Source organism: Pagrus pagrus, assembly GCF_965226575.1.
Source record: "Pagrus pagrus genome assembly, chromosome: 8".
NCBI lineage: Eukaryota > Metazoa > Chordata > Actinopteri > Spariformes > Sparidae > Pagrus > Pagrus pagrus.
The window spans coordinates 2705913-2727458 of record NC_140192.1 but is presented as its reverse complement, the minus strand read 5'-3'; the positions used below and the strand labels follow the sequence as shown (position 1 = coordinate 2727458).

Here is a 21546-nt window from a genome sequence, read left to right as displayed (position 1 = left end):
GACACATGAAACAGAATGTGATAGTGTAATGCCAGAGCCTGGATGCATTCCTACCTGTGTCTCCCCGGTCGTGCCTCGTGTTGAGTGCCTCTGCTCTCATCTGTCCACTTTAACACCCAATAGCTACACATCACACATGCCCCTTTTTTAGAAACAGCACAGAGGCAGGCGTATTGATTCTGCAGCTCAGTTCGGCTGCATGACATTTCCCTCCCAATTGTTCCTCTGCAATTTGCTCATTCGCTGTTTCCCAATTCACTGGCGGTTTATCCGCGGCTCACTTCTCAACACAATCCTTATTGTTTCTGCTGGATAGGGGATCCTTTGGCTCCCTGAAGGGGGATTTGTGGCCATAGTTTAGTTAACCAAGGGACGCACACAGCCATTGATGTAAAAACAAATAAGGTGATTTACAGAAAATCAGTAAAAAGAATATTTTTGAGGTATTTTGAAATCCCTGACTTTCTAGTCATTTTCTCCGAATTCAGTTTATCTGGAAGAGTTGTCTTTTTTTTTTGTAAACTCCTGATTATAATTCCTGAAATACTTTACTGAAGTAAAGTATTTTTACTTAACTTACTCAAGAAAGTTAATGTTGCAAAAACTTTAGTTCCAGATTGATCTTACTACGCTGCAGGTTTTTTAAAACATGATCTAATAACTGTCTTTTGAAAAACAAAGTCATATTAAATGAATTCAATTTAAGAATCTTCACAGGACTTATCTGGCAAAAGGCCGTGAACTAGGAAGATTAAAAAACTAATCGAAAATATAATTTTATGCTCAAATGATTATGATTTTTTTTTAGTTTGGTTTGTGGATTTATGTTCGCAGTACATTTTAAAGAACAAAAGTTACTGTTTACGTTCTGGTTCAGCTCCATCAAATAGTCAAGAGATGTTGTATTTCCACTTAAATACTTCGAGTAACATACTTGTTGAATTCATCCTGATCACCATTCGATTAGTTTTCAGTGTTATTTAAAAACCCAGTTGTTCATTTTTATTTTTATAACTTGAGGCACAGAATGAGAAGCTCTCTTCTCTCCGTCACTCAGCAGCTTGAGGCAGTTTGTCATCTGGTTGATGTTTAATTCACTGAAATGTTAAACTCTCGTTGTCATTAATAAATAAACACCCTTCTCTCACAATCTCATATTTATTTTGCTCAGTTTTCAGAATTTTGAATGTAAACCAGTGAAATTCATAACACTAAGTCTCAAGATCGCATGTTATTTTACAGTAATTCCCCACCGACTGCCTATAAGTGACAGCAGCAACCCGGCGATGCAGAATTCCTCTGGGCGTCATTGATAGACTATCCACCGTCTTCCCTTTCTTGTTCTCTCAGGCGTTGAAGTCGCTGTTAGAGGCCAGCTCAGGGAGCGATCAGCCCCTCGAGGCTCCATCCTGCCTGCCACAAATCACCACCAGCGTCGCTTCTTCCCTCCCGTTCAACCCATTTCAAAACAAGTAAAACATGCGCATACAAATGATCACATCTTCAAAGCGTGGAGGAACGCCTTCTAATAAGCCTCGACAGCTTCTCTCATTGCAATTCAGACAACATATTTACTTTGTTGAAAGGGAAGCGAAGGATTCAGCCGGTTGCATCGAGCACGCAGAGGTTGGTGCAGATGTCGTGGAGCTGCAGCCTCTGCTGGGTAATTGACTGCTGCTTATTTAGATGCAGAAACAAAATGGCCATTGGGGCATCCTTGGAAAACATCAAACAATATACTATGTCCCATTTTAAAGCAACACGATGTAGAAATTAGCATTTTGTGCGATGTGGCGCCCCCCCACAGTTTCTGGATGCAACACCACTGTCATAAATACAAATCGGAGGTCTGTAACAGTTTTGGTAGGATTTGTTGTTACTAACAACACGAGGAGGTGTTTTTTGTCTGACGTGTGTTAACGAACATTGATTTAGGTTTTTTTTATGTCTAATTTGATTAGATTGGCTTTATTTATCCCACAACAGGGAGATTCACTTGTTACAACAGCTCGAGATGCAACAGTCTAGTTACAGAAGTGCAGGAAAAAGAATCAGGTGTTTGCAAATGTTTTCAAAATTCTCACTTTTTATAATATCTTGTGGGGGAACCATGGCAAGATTTGTGGTTATCACAAACAATGTTTACTGTACATATCCAGGCAGTCCTCATCACAGAAAACGACCATATAGGTCAACAATTGAAGCTTATGACGACTCATAGTTACAATCTTTTCAGGCGGCGACCATCAGTGGCCATAGTAGTTATTACAGCAGCAAAGGAGGAAGTCAGGTAAAGTAGAATAAAGAGTAAAAACTTGGCACAGGGAAGTTAAAGACTGAAGTTAAATACGTAACTGGTACCCGGCAACGGTTTGCGTCAGGTGTGATGGACTGCGGATTATAAACCTACTGTATTGGACTGTGTACATACACAAGTGTACTCAGAACCACACTTATAATGTGAAAGCTGACCGCTGAGGGAGAGAGGATGAGGGGCAGCCACACTCGAAACGATGGTACCTAATGTGAAAACACCTCATCCTCTCCGATCTCAACAACCTCTCAGTCTCGCAGCATACAGGGCAGGTTTCCAGCTTTGGCACTGGATGTAAATCTTGAGGTGTGGATTTATTCAATATGGATAAAACTCTGCACTTGCCCCAGGAGTGGACCGTCCAAGTGTCATCATTCAACGCTGTATGTGGGCCGCATGAACGTGTCTGGTGTGGGCCAGATCTGGGCCGTGACAATTTTTGCTATCTGGGCTGGAGTACCTGTGGTTATGCAGGACTGGAGGGCTAAACATTGAGCATGTACAGTGCATTGTGTGCTGAAGCAGAAAAACAGCCAGAGCTGAGGCAGGGGAAATTTTTCAGTGCCTATATTTTCGTAGCACTCATCTCCTGATGTAATGGCTCTCTGATTTACAACAATGCACAGCGGGAGCTCTGCGAATGGCCAGGCCATTTCTACACCTTGCACCCATTATCTGCTCAGCGGAGGGGTTTTTTTTTTTTACAAACCGCTTTATGTGTGCGAGGTAGGTGGGTATTGATGACGAGAGCAGCTCCCAGGCATGACAATGATCTTGGGTTGGGTAGGAAAAAGGGACAAAAGGAAGCCACACCACAGAGAGATCGTAATGCTTTTTATTATTCAGCCTCATTTCCCCAACCATCAAGCCGCTGATTAATTCCCCGGTGCACAGGGAGATAACTCAGGGACCCAGTTGGCTACAGAGGAGGCGATTGTCTACCTCCAAGTGGGGCAAGTGCCAATCGGTTCACCTGCTTTCTTCTTCTCTTTCTCCATTTTTTCTTCTGCAAATATTCTCCCCAGGGCCGGCTGATACTGGCGCTAGATGAGATGCCAACCCTTGTTCAGTTAATTCCCTGTACTTCACCGGAAGTATTCGCTTTGTTCTGTGTTTTATAATACTGAAAATCATCTCTTACTGCTGAAGGCCAGTCCATATGTGCATATATAGTACTTAGGTACAGGGTTTTAACTAGGGTCTGCCACAGTCACAGAGACCACCTCAGAACGTTTAGTGTCCCGTCGATACAACCTCCATCTGTCCACACGTCCCACTTTAAATCAGAGGCACGATCGATGCTGTTAGCTCCTCATTTATAGCTAAGCTAGTGCCTTGGCTCTTTTGGTGGCGATGTAAGTCATTAGTCTGTACACGACTTGGGTTCAGACTGAAATATCTCAGCAACTACTGGATGGATTACCTTAAAATATTTTACCTTTCTTCATGATTCCCAGAGGATCAATCCTACTGACTTTCCATGCAGCCCCACCGGCAGGTTTGCATGTATCCAGTGCAATTAATCAACATCTACAAGATTAATTGAAACAGTCATGGTTCCAAGAAGATGAATCTTAATGATCTTGGTAATCCCCTGACTTCACTTCCAGCGCCACCATGTGTGGGAGTGTCCTTACAGAGTCGTTAAGGACGTGTGTGAGCTGTTTTCAAACTCAGGGCTCACACTTGTACTTGTGTGTATGTGTATGTGTATAAAACATGTGTCACTGTCCTTGAATTTTCCTCGAATGTACAAAAAGAAAAAAAAAAAAAACACACCAAAGTACTCAGTAAGGTTTTTTCTGCACGGTGGATTAGCAGATGTAAATCTCTCCGGCGCTTCAGCGTTGTACAGTGAAAGTGTTTCGGACAGGTGACTTCCTCCGACACAGACGACACAGACCATCATAAGCCGCAACACAGCTGAAGCGAGCGAGGCTGTTTATCACGAAGAGAGGGAATTAACTTCAAAGGGATTTGAAAATGTCCATGTGGAATGTAGGCTCCGGGATGAATTATGCATGAAAAATGCTTCACCAGAGTAATGTGCTGACACAATTTGTCACACGCCACAGGAATACATAAGTTGCAGAGTAGCCACGTTCGAGGAGTTGGTGCAGTCGGGGTGGTGTGGTTTCTCCGGGACGTTGGAGGTCGTGCAGCTGTGTAACCTGCACCCACTGCACGGTGAATTACTCATGAGAGCCCTCTTCGCCTTAAGAGGAAAGCTGGGAGCCTTGATATACAGTAGCTTTGAAAAACTCTACTCTTCACTTTAAATCTCTGAGCGCGCGCACACGTGTGTGTTTGTGTGTGTGCAGCAGCAGCATTTGAAGGCTGGGCTTAAGGCCATGTATCATCCCTGAGCGTCTTTAAAAGCCTGTCCTGCTGTCAAGTTTTGGGAGGATGCACATTTGAGGGCTGACATTTTAATAGAGAGCGAAGCAAACTGCGGCAAGGATTTCAGATACTCAAGACAAAAAAAAATCTGTTTTCCGAGTTCAACAACTGAATCTGCACTTGACACCGACACCAAGAAGGCCTTAAGATGTTTTTTTGTCAGTGCGCTCACTTGACTGATTAATCTATTCAAAGTGCTCATCAGTAACGTGCGAAGCGCCACGCTGTGCTACAGAGGAATTTAATAAACAGCCAGGTCTTTGTCTGTCATTCAGAGGTGGCGAAGAGTCACAGCACTCAATATGCAGAAGTGCTGTACAGTATGTCTGCACGGTCAAGGCCTCCAAGACAGATGTAGATTTAGGTACTGACCTTCTTATAAGTAGTGATTTATAAATGCAGAAAACAACCTCGCTACAGGTCACACCCTTTACACTCGTCGTTGAGTTCAGCTGCACGTTTCATTTTCTGTGACAGAGCGTCCCTGCTGCCACGAATAAGCCAGCTGACAGGCTTCAACCTCTCCTGCGTTCCCTGAGCAGCAGTAGCTCAAGAAATACTAATCAGCTCGTCACCAAGCTTTTTGTTGACATCACAAGTAGCGGTCAGGTTGAGCCAGTGATTTAGACAAAGAGTGAAAACAACCATGAACATGATGAGACGATCGGTTTTGCAGTAAATACATCCCAAGGATCTTCACGAGCTGTTTCATGTGAGCCGACACAGGTTACAGTGAAGTTTATTAAGTTAAGATGAACTAAAGATGAACAAACTAAAGAAAACCTGCAGGCGTCAGGCCGGTCACACACAACTAGAAAGAACAGGAGCAGCAAAGAAATCTCAGCAGAGCAGAGTTTCTGGCTGACAGTCTGTTGGGATGAGGTCTGCAGTGAACCCAGGACAGAATCAGAACCAGTCTGACCCGGGTGTCATTCCCCACCTCTCTTAAGCCGTCACAAAGAGGCCGTCGTCACACCCTGATTGGCTGAGAGGGGAACGCCCCAAGCTGCTTTCACTCATTAATTAGGAGCCAGTCTCCAACAGCCTGCACACAGCTGATCTGAGTCCACTGTGAACCTAATTTCTACATTCATATCAGAGACCCTAAATCTTAAATACAACTGTTGGCAACAAAGGTTTTTTATTTTTTTTTATTTTCAAATGTTCCTGGTTGTCGTGAAAAGAAAAGTACATCTGTATTTACAGCCAACAAGAGAGTTTTCCAGAGGCTCATAAATTTGTTGTTGAGGCGTTGTGGCGAGTGTGTCTGATGTTTTGAGAGGTGAACAGGGAAGAAGGTGGCGACTGCCGAGGGGACGGAGCCTCTGACCTGCTGTTTACCAGGCAGCCTCTTTCTTTACAGGCCGCGTTAACCACAACAGGAAGCAGACGAGTGTAAGGACGGGTCTCAGAGGTGGCTTGTAATCCAGCTGTCTGCGGTTAAGATTGCTCGCCGGTGTGATGAGGTGCTAAATTAGACAAATTTGAACTCCTGGGACCTCCCGTGTCGAAGCACACCAATGTTTTTAACTGGGGTTTGCCAGCTGCGTCGTATATCAAATTAAATGTGGCTTCATGTAAGAAGAATTGATGTAATGTAATGATGCCTTGAAGTCATTTTGCTGTTGTTTCATCTGGGAATTATGAAAAGAAGAGATTCCACCTAATCCTGAATGCACTATAATTAAGACTGCAATGTATATGTATGATTGAGTGTGTATTCATACGTATAATGACACCAGAGGAGTGTAAAACGGAAGCAATCCTTCGCTGCTATTCCCAGAAAAGTGCATTTTTCGTGCGGTCTTAACGGTTGTTTCTGTGGTTTCTGCTCTGGAGATGCTGTCTGCCGATACCTTTTTTATATCACAATAAATATAATATTTCATCTAACAGTTACCAGGCAACATTCATTTATAGTCATATTTCTATTAATCTGGTGATTTTAAGTCCAATATTCATCCTCCTTTAAGCTTTGCTTTCAGTCTCCATCAGCTGAAGAGGTAAATATCTGACTCTGCTAACAGGAAAGAGTGAAACTACAGCTCACAACCGTGCTCGCTGAAACATCCACGTTTTAGTATTAAACTTTAAACTTTTTCCGAACCTAATGAAAACACCAAACGCAGATAACTTGGCTGCACAAACGAGTCGATGAACTGCGAGAAACACAAGAGTTTTACCTGCAGGATATTTGTGCCAAAACTGTGAAAGTACGTCCGTCTACAAATATTGTTCAGCTCCACGTTAAACGTAGTTTCGACTTCTCCAACATGCGCTCGTCTGCTCCGTCTCAGTCTACCTCGTTTTCTCCCACTCCCCCCAAAGTGATCTCTGATTGGCTAAGAGTGCAGCTCCTCCAGATACAGATTGGCTTATTTTACACCACTCAAACTAAATGAGAGTACACTGGCTGAGTAAACAGGACATTGTCACATTATGGTAAATGTCGGCCGTTGCTGCCGTTGGGAAGACGGTGGATAAAAGCAGCGGGAATGAAAACAAACAGTGAAGACGTGAGAAACGCGCAGAACGACACCAGAAGCTCCGTAGAGCTGAGAGGAACTGTAGAGTTGGTCAGCGCTCTGTGGTTTCACGTTACACACAATCATTTGACCCGTCGTCAACGTCACACTGATGACTGCAGCTTTAAGCTTCCACACACGGCTCCTGAATGAGTTGATGAATCGTGGAGGTTCAAACTATAAAGCTCAACTTATCGTTCTGTCAGATTTTCCACACGACCTTTTACGCTTGTCTACACATTTATGAATTATTTACAATTTCATACATACAGTCAGGAAATGTTCTTGTTGTGCCTCAATACCAGGAAAATACCACAAGCTCAGGAGGGGGGGTGGGACGTCCATGTGCCTTCCTGTCAGCTGTAATGGAGACAGAGGACAGGCTGATGGAAAGCGCCGTGTAACCTTGACAGCGTTGTCGGCACTGTTGCTCCTCACTGCATCACCGTCTTATCACTGAACTGAGATTACAGCACACAGACAGCATCTGCTTTGTGTTTCCTTTGACAGTCCGGGGAGATTTTCATTCAACAGAGGTGGGATGCCCAAAAAAAAAATGTTTTTTCCTCTGTGACAGAAGTGCTGCCACAGCTTCAGTCACACAGGTGCCAGTCAGGAAAGGAGATTGCAAAGTTTACATCGTGTTTTGTTAAAGCAACTTTCTTATCTTTAAAATAACAGCTTCAGAATCATGTTGATGCCTCAGAGTCTTGTAATAGTGTGAACGGTGTCTCTGTCACTTGTTTCTGGAGGGCAGGATCACAGCGTTACACACACGTTTACGTCCAGATGCAAGTTTTCAACATGTAACATTGTTCTGACGTGATGAGGTTTGTTCGTAGTTAGCACCTACATTGCTATTTCTACATAATGTTGCTTTAACCTATATTTCTGGGCTACATCTGCATTTAAAGCAGCAAGGTGTCCAGAATAAAGTTAATAAAAGACATTTTATTATCCTTTCTATGCGCCTGTGCTCGATGACACTGTATGCTTTGGTTCTTAAAAGGATGAGTTCACCCAAAAATGAAAAATTCAGACATTATCTCCTCACCCATCATGCTGATGCAAAGTCAGGTGAGGTTTCAAAGTCCACAAGAACTTCCTGGAGTTTTCCTAAACAACTGAAGTAGATGGGGAGTTTTTTCTGACTGTTTTTAAATTTTAAAAACAACCAAAAAACCTTGAAATGGCTCCTTACAGCTCGTCCTGGTGAATCTTAAGTATCCGGAAAGTCATTTACACTCTGGACACGTAGTCGAGCTTCTGCACCTGCAGCTTAGCAGCTACACAACAGATTTTGGCATTAAAAAAAGGTGCAGATAACGTCTTTGTAGATCAATTTGTGATCTCGAGAACACCGGGCGAGCTGTACGGGGCCATTTTATGCATCTGCTTCAGTTGTTTAGGAGAACGCTGCAACATTGTTCCCCTGTGAAGTCCCAGAAATGTTTTGTGCACCATGAAACTTCACCTGATAATTTATCGGCATGATGTGTGTGTAGATGAGGGTGGGTGAACTTAACCTTTAACCGTGACAGCTGCTCTGTGTTCGTCTTGAATGTTTAGGGTTAGAAAATAGACCCAGTTCAGTAAACCACCCTGTGTGTGTAGGTTGATGTCTGCCTGTATCTCTGCTGCATCGGTGCGTTCTGCCACATTAAGCTCTCTGGTAAAATAAGCGTGACAGTTTGTTGTGTTGACGCCGTTTTGTCCTCGCGGGACACACACAGCGGGATGCCCCTACACACACTGATTAATCTGCTTAGTTCACCTGAAGACAACATGCAATTCCCATTTCAAAGAAAGGAAGGAAGCTGCATTGATTATGTGCAGTAACAACAAAAACAACGCTAACTGTCAATCTGTCACATTTCCGCCCCCGGTTACACTGCCGCCGTGTATCCCCACCGGGGCACGCTGCAGGTTTTTCCTCTCCATTTATTTCCATCTGTGCTATTAAAACCACAGGCAACCGCTGATGCTGTTTCTACTGTCTACGAGGCAGACAGCCGAGGGCTCGTCTTGACACGGTCCTCTGTGGGTTGAGTGATTGAGTTCTTGCTCGCTGAGGAGAGATGAGGACAGCGACTGCGCAGTGATGAAACCGATAAGATGAGGACGTCCGTTTGGTTTCAGGCTGCTGGAGCGTAACATGAAATGTTTCCACGCAGCTATTCAATCACACAACAGCGGGGTTTGATAGCAACCTCTTGACCGGCTGTTAGAAGAGAGGAAGAGGAACAAAACCCTCAGAAAGCAAACGTGAAAAGAGGATTTTTTTAAAATCTTTTGATCAGCGGATAAAACTTGCCGCTCTCCTCGATTACATAGTGAAATTGCTGATATGTAAAACTGTAATTATTGTTTATCAATCCATCCAAACAGCTCCAGGTATTTTCTAAACCGCTGCCGAAGCTAATCACCTCCAACAGTGACTTTAGCTTTTTAACTCAATTATAATTGATTCTTTAAACTCGCAGGGAACTTTTTTCGTCCTTTGAGGTGATTTCATTCCCTGATAAATTGAACAATACAGTTTGCTGATTTATGCAGCAGCTCACCTGCAGCAGTTCGTTCACGCTGCAGAACAGTTCTGTTCCTTTCTACCGCACAAAAGCCCAAATGTGTTGATGATGAGTGTTACTCCTGGGGCGACACCGGAGGGACTAACACTGCTCGCAGACATTTATGTTGACAATGCAGCGTGGGCTGAATGTGAAAACTTCACGGATCTCGGTTTGAAATAAAGACATGTAGGTAGAAGTTTTACAGAGTTTCGATGCACAGCTCAGCCTTTCTGCCCTGGAAGCTTGATCCTATTTTCTGTTTTAGTCTAATGAATGCCAAGTGTTTTCACTTCAAGATGTCCTCTCAAATAAACGACAAAGTCTGCCCTACAGATTAACACAAGCTTTTTCTGATCTGAAAGGCACGAGGCATCAGCTGTCAGGATGTTCCAACACCGTCACAAATCATTGCTTCACAGATATACTGGTTCTGATCTCACACCAATATATACTGTAGTTTTATTTATTTTCCTTTCTTCAGTATTGTTGTAAAGTAAATATTGATTGGGTTTTAGATTGGTTCCCTATAAACTTCACTTTCACTTTGCTATGTTGTCTGCATCGGCCGTCAGCTTTCTGTTTCTGTCTGCTTTCACGTCTCCTTTAAAGACTCACTGAATGAATAAACTCACATTTTGTCCTGTGAAAACAGAAAGTTATCCGTTTGTCTTTGCGACAGCGGCACCGACAGTGACACCAGCTGGAACCGGTTCAGGCACCAATACTTGACAAAAGCTTGATGAACATTAGTGGTTAAAATATCTACTTTGACGTTTTGTTGCTCCATCCATCCGCCCTGACCTCTCCGACTCTGTGGCTCTGTAACAACATCACACCGCTTCCTTGTTTTGCTACGTGCGGACAAGAATCATAAATATAACGACCCGTGGCGCTCTTTGTCACTTTAATGTCCACATACATCTTTTGGGGGCATTTTTCTAAAAACCTCTGACGGTGTCGTTTTTCTTGCGAGGACAGGTCTCTGAAAACGAGTCACGGTCGAAGCTTTAAACTGCAGTTTGTGATGCGTTTGACCGTGTTGCAGCAGACGAGCCCCTTTTTTAAAGTCTCTCCTGTCTCTTAAAGAAAAAACACTTTACTAGTGCTAGCCACCTAAAAGGTACGTTATGTAGTAAATCTTCTTCGACTGATTTTTTTTTATGATTAAACAAACTAAATAAACAAACTCTTTGTTTTCATGACTGAATACACAAACTTGTGTATATGTGGCGGACCCTGCCACCTTTCTAGCTTCAAACAGTGTTCTGGGACCGTATTTTCCTCCGAGAACAGCTCGTTAATAAAAAAAATTAATATTTCTTTGTTTGTATTATGACCTCGTTGTAATACACCTTGTGTTGTATTATAAATAAGTCTGAGTTTAACTGTGTTGAGATGTTCAGTGTGTCCCTGATTAACCCGACCCTCTCCCGTCTCTCTCTCTTGTCTTTTGTCCAACAGCCTGAAGAATCAGATATGCGTCCAGTGAGCGTGGGCCGAAGATTTAAAAACCAACTATTGGATTGATGTCAGACAAGCTGTGGTCAGCTTGCCCTGCTTTTTTCTGCCTCTGCCCTGCTTCTGCCCTCCTCCACATCATTTCAATTTCTCTCTCTCTCTCTCTCTCTCTCTCTCTCCTGTCTCTGTCTCGGCCGCCCTGACGAGGAGGAAAATAAAGCAACATTTTTTATTTTTTTTCTAACACTGCACTGCATCGACTGCCTCACCTGTCAGTAAACAGTACAGTTTAAACCCTTTTTTTCCCGCATCGCTGGCCGCTCTTAAATCATCGACCTTTGACATCCCACTGCAGCTCTGTACTGTGTTTTTTTTTTATCCACTGACAGTCGGAGATCATTAACCGTGCTGTATGGTACACACACAATGCAACTCAACTATACTGCTTTTATTGCATATATGCTTGCAGTGGAGCTAAACCCCCTTTGCAGCTTAAAAAGGGGTTGATGGCAATAATGACACTGGTTGGACTCCTACTTTACGCTGTGATGGTACGATCTTGTCTGGGCTGTACTGAACAGTGAATGACTTCTGTCCGTGGCTCTGAAAGTGCTTTAAAAAAGGAGACCAACAGAGTTAATATGATGCAGTTATGAGTTCTTAAAGCTTTTAAAAGGCTCAGTCAGATTACAATTTAAGGTCCAATTTTGTTCTGAAGTTATAGCCGACACTCATCGCACTCACCAAGTGATTACTGAGATCTGGGAACGCAACGATATTGATATAAAGAGGTCTGAAGAGACTCGCAGTCAGATGATCAGACTGGCTTTAAAACAAAACTTTAAATTAGTAAAGTAAAGCGAACAGAAAATTATTACCCCAACTCCATCCATGGACACGACCTGTAGCCTCCTCCACAGTCCTCAGATCCTCTGGTTCATGTTCACTCAGTCTAACATGAAGATGAAGGGGCAGATGTTCGGCTCCGAGCTCTCTAAACGTCTAAAGCTGAAAGAGTTCTTGTGCAAAGATCGTCCACATCTCAACGACATGAAGTGCAGAAGTGTGCAAGCTGATTGGCTGATCCAAAAACAGAAGAAAACTAAGATGTCAATCAGAAGAGCGGAAACCTCAACCCTCATACAGTCTCCTTCAACTCAATCACGCCCATATGTGGATTTTTTATTAGGATCTGTATTAAATAGTCCTCACTCATAGATACCAATCACCTAAATTGCCTTTTTTTCTTTAATCAAGATCTGTACATTATTCTCTGAGATATTAAGAAAAATGAAAAACTTCCTGGATCCATCCATTTATCCGAATCTGTACCAAAAGTTAACCGGGTCTGTTCTGGACTGAGACCCGTCCTCAAGCCAAGTTTCGTTAAAATCTGTTCAGTAGTTTTTGTGTAACCCTGCTGACAAACCAACACCTGGTCTGTGCCACATGAACGTCCACAGACAACAACCTTGTTCATGCTCACCTACATGTGGCCTCGAGGACATTTGTGATCATCCATCCTGAGCTGAATTATTTGTCTCCTCGCACTCGGGACTGATGGATACTGGATTAACAGAAGTTGCTATATTTAATATTTATTAGAAAACCATTTACAGAACCGCCTCAGAATTGGACTTCAGATCAATGATTGTTGATCACAAGAGTAAGAAAAGATGTTAAGTAGTAAGACAGTCGTATCTACCTGTGTTTTCTTGGTGCACAGTTTTCCTTCTGTGCACTGAGAGCTTTTTACCGACGCTCTGGGTGTCACCTTCGCTTTGACCTCCCGGTGAAGTGGTTTTAGGTGAGCTGGCTAAACTGCTGGCTTGTTTACAGCCTAACTGATGGCCTGACTGCTCAGGTTTCTTGCCCCATTTTGTTCCACTAATTGCACCATGTTTCTAGATCTCAGCAGTTACTTCGGTGAGGACATTTGGCGTTTTTTTTTCCCACCAGCACTTTTGGCCATGCCGATTCAACCCAGCTGTGCCGATTTGATTTTCCACCACCAGTTTTACTGCGGCCAACCCGTAACAAGCACCCGTCTCCCCCTCGAACAATCCATACTCAACTCATGTAGGTTTTAAAAAGTCTCTGTGTTCAGCTCTCAGTACTTTTGTAGCTTCAAACTGAATCTCTTTAGTTTCTCTCGTCCTCTTTGTTCTTAAAACATCTCTACTGTTTCGCTTCAGCTGTTTCAGGACTCATGTTTAGTTACTGCTGCTGAAAACACAACGTTTCCTGTGATGCTGCTTCATAATAAAAGCTTTTAAATGACTAAATAAAGGCTGACTTTTATTATGAAGGAGTTATAGGAAATGGAACGTGTTTGTAGCTGATTTAGCTGCGATTCTTCGATAAGTACTGCGGGGATCGAGACAAGTGCGTCATACATTTAAGACGCACCTTTAAGCAGGTAGCGCAGCTGTGGTGGAAATGCAAATCCGTGCGCGGCGAGTCAGACCGAGCAGAGCCGGGCCGACAGCTGTGATGGGAAAAAAACGCCAAAATATCAGAAATAATGCCCTATACTACAAAAATGAGAACAAAAGATAAAATATTTAGATTTCTTCCAGTTTGAACAGATAATAGAGGACCTGATGTCTTTCACAAATTAAGAATGGGTATTTTCCTTTTCGCTGTATGATGCGACATATACAGTTACAGTATGTGGTCAGTGTTACAGAAATGTTTTCTCTGGGTAAGATGCTTTCATTTCAGTATGGTCTTCATCTCAGGGAGGTGTAACTGGCTGCTTTAGTGAGTCAAACATTCACTTGTACTGAATCCATTCCACTATAGAGCCTTTGTAGTTGGTAGATGAGGTCAGACGAACAGAACCAGAACTGTAACGGTCACACAAAAAAAAGAGTATTGATATTGTGGAGTGTTTTAAAAAAGGGTAATTCAGCTTTATATATACGTATATTTAAATATATCTTATTCGAAAGCTAATGTAGCATTCTTCTTTCTTTCTTCTTTTAAAGCCAGTGTTGTACAAATGAAATTTATGAGGAAAAATTATAAATGAGTAATATATATCACTGTTGTGGATCAGATTAATTTGTTATCCGTTTACAGTTTTCTTCCACATGTTCAGTGCCGTGTCAACTGCAGAGCTGTGTCGAATCAAAAATGTAGCTTTGACTCACATTGTTAAGGCATTTTTTATTTTATTTTGGCATTGACCTCTTGAGTTTACTGAAAGCCGAAATCACGTGAACACAGAGAGCCGGAGAGTTGTGCTGTAGAGAACGAGAAGAAGAAGAAAAAAATCATCACGAACATCACGGACTGAAACAAAAAACTGTTTGCTGGCTGATGTCAGAGCCGCCAGCCGACGTGAGAGGCTCCACCGCCGGCGACATTAACGACGATTTATAGAAATGTGTTTTTTAATATTGCAAATAAGAAGAAGTGCACGTATGATTTGTTATTGCAAGTCGTAAAAAAAAAAAAAAAAAAAAAACATCCACTGAATTGCTTTGCTCAGCCTGAGTGATGACATCTCCGTCCAGACATTACTTCGGATCGGTCGTTTCTCCTAAATCACAGGTCCACCTCTCATACATACACCCTCTAGTCCCCCTGTGCTCTGGGTTATGTGCTCTATTGTGTCTGAGAAAAAGAATAAAAAGACACTTGCAACTACACAAACTCTGTTCTGTATCCCGTTGTGTTTTTTAATCTTGTTTACAATAATTACAGTCACGTCCATGCCTCTATAGTGAGTTATAATCACTGTAATTAGCGCAACGCGACAAGTTTATCATGAGAAGCAGAAGGAAGTTTAGAGTCACACATACGTCACAAAGGTTCTCAAAATTAGCTGTTTTAATGACATTTTAAAATGTATAATTTGTAGTTAGGAAGTTAGTTAATTAGTTAGATCGCTAATCAGTTTCACTTCTGACATGACATTACAATCAGATACAGAAAAGGTTTCTTTACATAAATTGAAGTAAAAGTGAAGTAAAAGTATTAATAAGTGCTGAAGATAGCCTTCCCTGATAGGACAAGTGTCGCGACCCACATACCACGTGAAATGATGGCACTTAGGCAGTCGGCCGGGTCCAGCCTACCAGAATAATGAGCTGTGGCCCAGATTTGTGCCACTTCTGGTTTATTTGGTTCCCCCCGGCCCACATCTGTCCACGTTAGCCTGCTTGTGGCGGGAGCAGACCGCCCCAAGTGTGGCCATTTCACGTGGTATGTGGGCCCGGATGAGGCTGTCTGGTAAATTCTGCCATTATAATATCACATATAATGACAAATAACACATCATCTCAGTATACAACACATTTTTTAAAACACTCCAGCACCTGTGTGGAGACGAAACGTCTCCTGTTGGCAGACCACCAGGTTGTTAACATTTGGTTAGCAGAGCCAGGCTGCGTGCCAGAGAGGTGTTAAATAAATAAAAGTGAGAGAAAAGGTGTCAAATAAATATAAATAAATGAACTGGAGAACATTTTTCGATGGGCTCAGCCACAAGGCCTGTCAGCATCACGATGTTCCCACCTGTGATCGTTACTACATTATTACATAGTTACTCAGGACTCACAGACAGGCCACACCCATGTTCATAGTCAGCTTTAAAGGGGCACTGGTGTGTTTTTCAGAGGAAGATAAAGTCCCAGAACACTTTTTTTTCCAGGTAGAAAGGTGGCAGGGTCGAGGGCGAGGACGCCGACGATGCTTTGGTACAGCAGTTACTGCAGTGCAGCGAACAGTGTTGCAGTCAGTTAAACTTTGATAACACGTCAGCTGTCAAAAGAGTCTGTTCAACTTTAGTTTTATTCTGCAGTTTCCTCACAGATGAGCAAAACGTTGTTAACCCTTCGAGAACATCCCACTGAGCAAAAACATTTCCAGAAGACGCCCGTTCAACGTCTCTGTCGACGCTGAAGACTCCCACTGAAGAGCCAGAATGAATGTCCTTTAAACGTCTTCACTCGTGACATCCTTTCAGTTTTTACAATGTAATTTTAGACATATTTTACAACTTCAGTCACAGACGCCTGAAGAACTTTTTGTGGCTCGAAATTAAATTTTACTTCATGCAGCAAAAGCTACAGGGTACAAGGTGTTTAATAAAGCTGAAACTGCTGAAAGATGTCGAAAATTAAATCGTAAAAACTTTAATTTTGTCACTTGGACATCACCAGTGAACGCTGAAAAGATGTCTTGAAATACCTTCTCATCCTGCTCTCCACTGGAAGTCTTTTCAACATCGGATGTTTTTGCTCAGTGCGATTAAACCACAACACACTCAACACAAAACGAGTCGCTCCTCATGTTTCATTTTCCAGTGAAACGTTCCAGCGGGGTTTGGACTCTGTGTGTCGTGACCCGTGAAGATAAATGATTCTTATTAATCTATGCACACAACAGCCTCCCATCAGGAAGCAAGACTCATTAATTCACTTCGTTCTGAAATTTGAATAATTGAATGTAAACGGGGGGAAAGGTTCCCAAAATTGGTTTCTGCAGGAGGCGGTGTGTCGAGAAGGAGCCCGGGCGTTACTGGAGGTTTCTGCACCGACCTCTAAAGGGATCATTAAAATTTCTCTCAACACACTCAGGGATCAGACTGCATTCATCAGTTTGTCACTGACACCTTTTTTCCCGGCAGAGCCATCAATCAAAACCTGAACAAATCTTTCAGTTTGGTATATTTTTCCTGACTTCTATCACAAAAACTACCCTCTCAGTTTGGATAGTCGAGGACCGAACTTTGTTGTTTGGATACACTGTAATCCTGTTTCCCGTTGTAGCCTCCTGACTGCCCGAATTAAACCTGATGTGCAGGAATCCTTTTGATCTGGAGAAGTGTGGTTTCCAGAGATGGAATCAGATCATCTCTAATGTTCTACCTGAGCGTGATAAGAGCGACAAAGGAGGAGTTGGAGCCTGAAGGGCTGGAGGCTGGAAAAACATCTGAGCAAGGGAAAATTTTGTGGGGGTTGGTGCAGCTCTGTCCCAGCCTTTTGAAAGAAGAGGAAGAAGAAGAGGAGGAGGAGGGTTATTTTGAGGACTGGGGCTGAGGTGAGTATGAGATCTTTATTCCTTTTCCTGGCTCTTACACCCTCAACATGTATGAACACTCGCAGCCACTTTGATTCATTAGAGAGTAAAGATGAGAAAACAGTTTCCTGGATCTGGGACAGAACCCATCCATTCCTGTGTGAGTCCCCTATGCATAGAAAAAGTATGTTACTGCTCTTTCCAGGACTGAGAGAATTAGGGATTTAAGGAGCTTTGCTAAAGCTAAAGCGCTGTGTGCCGGTAGCCGGGTTAACAATCCGAGGGAAAACGTACGGGCACTTTACATCCTGAGCTGATACCATCTATGATACACTGCACTGAGTGTGCTGCATCATCATTTAGGTCATCTTTGGATGAGTTTTTGTATGGAAGATTAAAGACGCCTGAATAAAAATGTATCAAATAAAGAAAGAAATAATGAACAAAGAATTTTGCTTATAGCCTTCAACAACTAAATACATCGGGTTGTTTTTATATTGTGACATGAATCTTCCATGCCACATTAAAATGAGATCACAGAAGAGATATGTAGACATTAGTGAAATGTGTGTAGAAAGCAAAGCTTTAACTGCCTCTTATCACGATTCTATGTGACAAATATTACTTATTAAATTCTGTGTCGACAGGAGCTGAGCGCTGTCTGTTTACGCTGCACTCATCTGTAATGGGACAATAAATCTGAATGTGTCTGCTGTATTTTGAGGAAACAGAAGCATTTTATTCTCATGAAGTTATGGATGTAATAACCAGATGAGAGCGTCTGTGCTCTTCATTGTGCAATAGTCATTGTTGATGTTGTTTATTAACTTATTACATTTGTGAAAGTGGCTTCTTTTGTGCTTTAAAGGAGCTATATGCAAAAATAATGGATGTCAGTGTGGCGAGAGCATTAGTTAGTACCAAACATAAATCCATTATAACACTTATTGTGCACTTGTCAGTATTAGGCTGTTTCATGTCCCCTTTAAAGACACTGCATTGTTTTGAATGTGAAAAAGATTCAGCCACTTTCTAGATAGATCGATAGATAGATAGATATTGGATGCTTTCAACTGTCCATCAACATGTTGCATTCACAAACACACTAAAAAGGTATATTTTTGTAATCCTGTCTGAAGGACAGGTGCCTCAAAGAGATACCGTCAGACACTGTATGTCAGTTTGTGTTTATCTGTAATGTTTCCTACTCTACAGGGTGAATATGCGACTGAGTCCCCATATACTTCAAATTTTGAAGGGATGATGCATTTTATGTGTTTTGGACTTGCAGTAAAGGACGAGTCAGGTGACCTTCATCAAGTGGAAATGAAATGGCTGCTGATTGGTTAGGTTTAATCACCAAAACTACTTAATTATATAGAGGTATTTTACCTTTTTTTGGGGACATTTTTAATCTGAAGTGTGGAGCTCTTATCGCCCCCTCCTGGCAGTGAGAGTGATTACACAAACTGTCCACATGCTTATGACACCACAGGCTTCGCCATCGTCCCGTGTGCTCCCTCACCACGATTGCCTCCAAATGTGGCACATAACAATCTTTGCTGTCTGATGTAAAGGGCATCACTGCGAAAAGACATTTATCTGGCGCTGACAGGCTTCAGTCCCACAGTTGCATGTATGTCCCATAGATGTGGACTCATTTCTAAAATCACTGCAGTTGCACACAATACCAGTAAAATACTTTTATATTTCTGTTCACACATGCATCAGTGGTTCTCCAACACTGTAAAAATCAATTTGAGACATTTTTCGCTCAGCTATCGAGTCTTTAAAAGCTCTACCCAGTTTCCACACTCTGACCCTGATTTAGTCGTCTCCTGATAACGAGTATTTAGAAGTTATTGCATCAAACCTCTAATGCCTCTTCTTGGAGGAAATGAAATTCTCTCTCTCTGCATGCAAAGTGGATGAAAGTTATCGGAGAAAGTAATGAACATGAATCAATTTTTAATGGCACATTAATAAATTATTTTTTTTTTGCCTCATAATTTTCTGAGGCTGAAACGAAGACGGAGCTTTGCTCTGATCGCCGGAGCACATTTTACATGTGACGTTCAGGTGAAGCGGGAGTTTGCTGCACGGCTCTGCACACCTCGCCCACCGTGTGGACACAGCAGTATGAAGACACAGACGTGGAGACATTAATACAGAGCTAGACTTACAAAAACCTTAGTCAGGAAAAGTAAATCTCTTCCTCAGCTAATCAGAGATCACCCACTTGGAAAGAAGCGTGTAGCGTAAAATAAATATGATCTCAGTTTCTCATGTTTAATCAGCAATTTGCTTGCAGCATCATTACCCGCAACTCTACATGTGAGCCTCTGCACGTGGTGCTGATGAGTCCCGCTGAGGAAAATTATCTTTAATCTTCTTTGGGTCTGAAAGTGGCGGTAAGACGCTGCTGTTGTTGATTTTTTCTTTTAAACGTATGAATGTTTTTTCTTTGATTTTAAAAAAGGGGAACTTTCATCAGTTTTATACAAGAGGTTCAGTTGTAAACATGAAGTTTCAGCCGATGCAACACTATGCATCCACCGTAAGCAAGTGTTGAAGTACTTCTCACACTGCACCGCGGTCAGAGTTAACTCCATCGACCTGCTCCTGTAGCTCCTGTAGCTCCTGTAGCTCCTGCACCTGCTGGCTGTCCTGTCTGATGGTTAGCCTCCAGACACTCAGCCAGCTCCTCCACCTTCTTGTCTTTTGCAGGCACGGAGCGTTTCATGTACTCGGATGTCTGTCCTGTCTTTCTCCAGTGCGCTGTACTGAGAGGTAAGGTCCTCGTTCTGTTTCTCCAGCTTGTCACTTTTAAGCCAACATCTCTCCAACTGCTCATCCAGATACTGAGTTTGTGTCAAATAAAGGGTTGTATAGTGTCCTCTGGGGGGAGATTTCTAAGACTGAGAAAATACTGACAAAAAAAAAAAAGAAGAGCTGCTAAAAGACCTTGTGATGATTGTTTTCTTAAGGAGAGCTATTACTTTCTTCAGAGTTTAAGTTCTTGTGCATGTAAAAAGAAAAGGTTAAGGTCAAAGTCAGCAACAACAGAAGCTCCTCTCTCCCACAATGCACCTGAAACCTTTAATCCTGTGACTTCTTGACATCACACTGTAACCACGTTACACATTTCCATAATTTGTCATAAAATGTGAATTTTTTTTGTTTGATTTTGTAATAAATTCATTTCTGTTTGTTGTGACGGGCAGCGTTAGTGCTCCTTTTCTTTTGCAGTCAGCGATTCATCGAGCTATTTGTCTGTTACACAGTGAGCAGTGATCTATGATCTATCTATATACCCTACACGTGCTTTCGATTGTTTGCGATCATGTGTGAAAGACAAGTGGTCGGAAACAAATGTTACGCTCTTTTGGTGAGGTATGTGGAAAGCTTGGTACCACTGTCTCCTGCCAGGCAACATTTCTCTCCCGCAGCCCAAATGCCTAACTCAAACCTGTGGGTTGCAGTAGTAGCCGAAGGCCGGAGGGTTCAAACCGCCAGTCTTGAGATTATGTGCAGTAGGTATAACAAAGTTGAATACGAGCAAACAATTCCTAAAAGAGCTTTAATACGTCCACTTTCACACTAATAAATTCGCCATCAGTTCGTCTATCTTAAATGATGCATGATTGGAACCCACAGATTACGTCTGGAGGGAATTCACGCTTGTCAACATGTTTCTGTTCAGCCGTCGCTCGAGTGGTGCTGTCGCAAGTCAATGTAAGCATTTTTGTATATACATAAAATGTCATTTTCTTATAGATTTAACTGCTAATGTAAGATTAAAGCTGTATTTTGTGTTGTCACTCTTCTCGGGTGTCAGATCTCTGAATCAGCCTTCCGTTTTGTTTTTTTAATTAGAAACAGCACACTGCTGGGACACTGAAGCACCATGATAATCACATTATTACAGACATTTTGGTGAATCCAATCATAATTTTGTACATGGATGCCTTCAAGATGGCTTCCCACAGACAATACAATTATAATTAACTCTCAAACAATCTGCATCACATGTAATATATTGAAAATGAGCAAAGACTGACTGACGGACTTCCACATCTTTAATCGATGGCTAATCAGCACCATCCATTGTCTGAATATCTAAATAAAGAAATAGAAAAAAAAGACACAACAGCAGCAAGACGTCTGTTTTCACTCTGACACGCATCCCCCAGATGCTGCTGTCCTGGCGGGTCTGGACCTGTCAGGGCATCTTAGTGTTACAGGTGGG

At 42.3% G+C, this 21546-nt stretch overlaps 1 protein-coding gene across 1 annotated transcript in view; it reads left to right on the top strand.

Annotated features, from left to right (window-relative positions):
• zmat4a (zinc finger, matrin-type 4a) overlaps nucleotides 1–12781 on the top strand; it is a gene marked incomplete at its 5' end in the record, with an annotated part of 106783 nt that extends 94002 nt beyond the window's left edge. The window contains 1 exon segment of the mRNA XM_084361051.1: nucleotides 11271–12781. Within this exon segment, the coding sequence (XP_084217177.1) occupies nucleotides 11271–11298 (28 nt within the window). The 3' untranslated portion in view covers nucleotides 11299–12781.
• Nucleotides 12782–21546: the final 8765 nt, after the last annotated feature.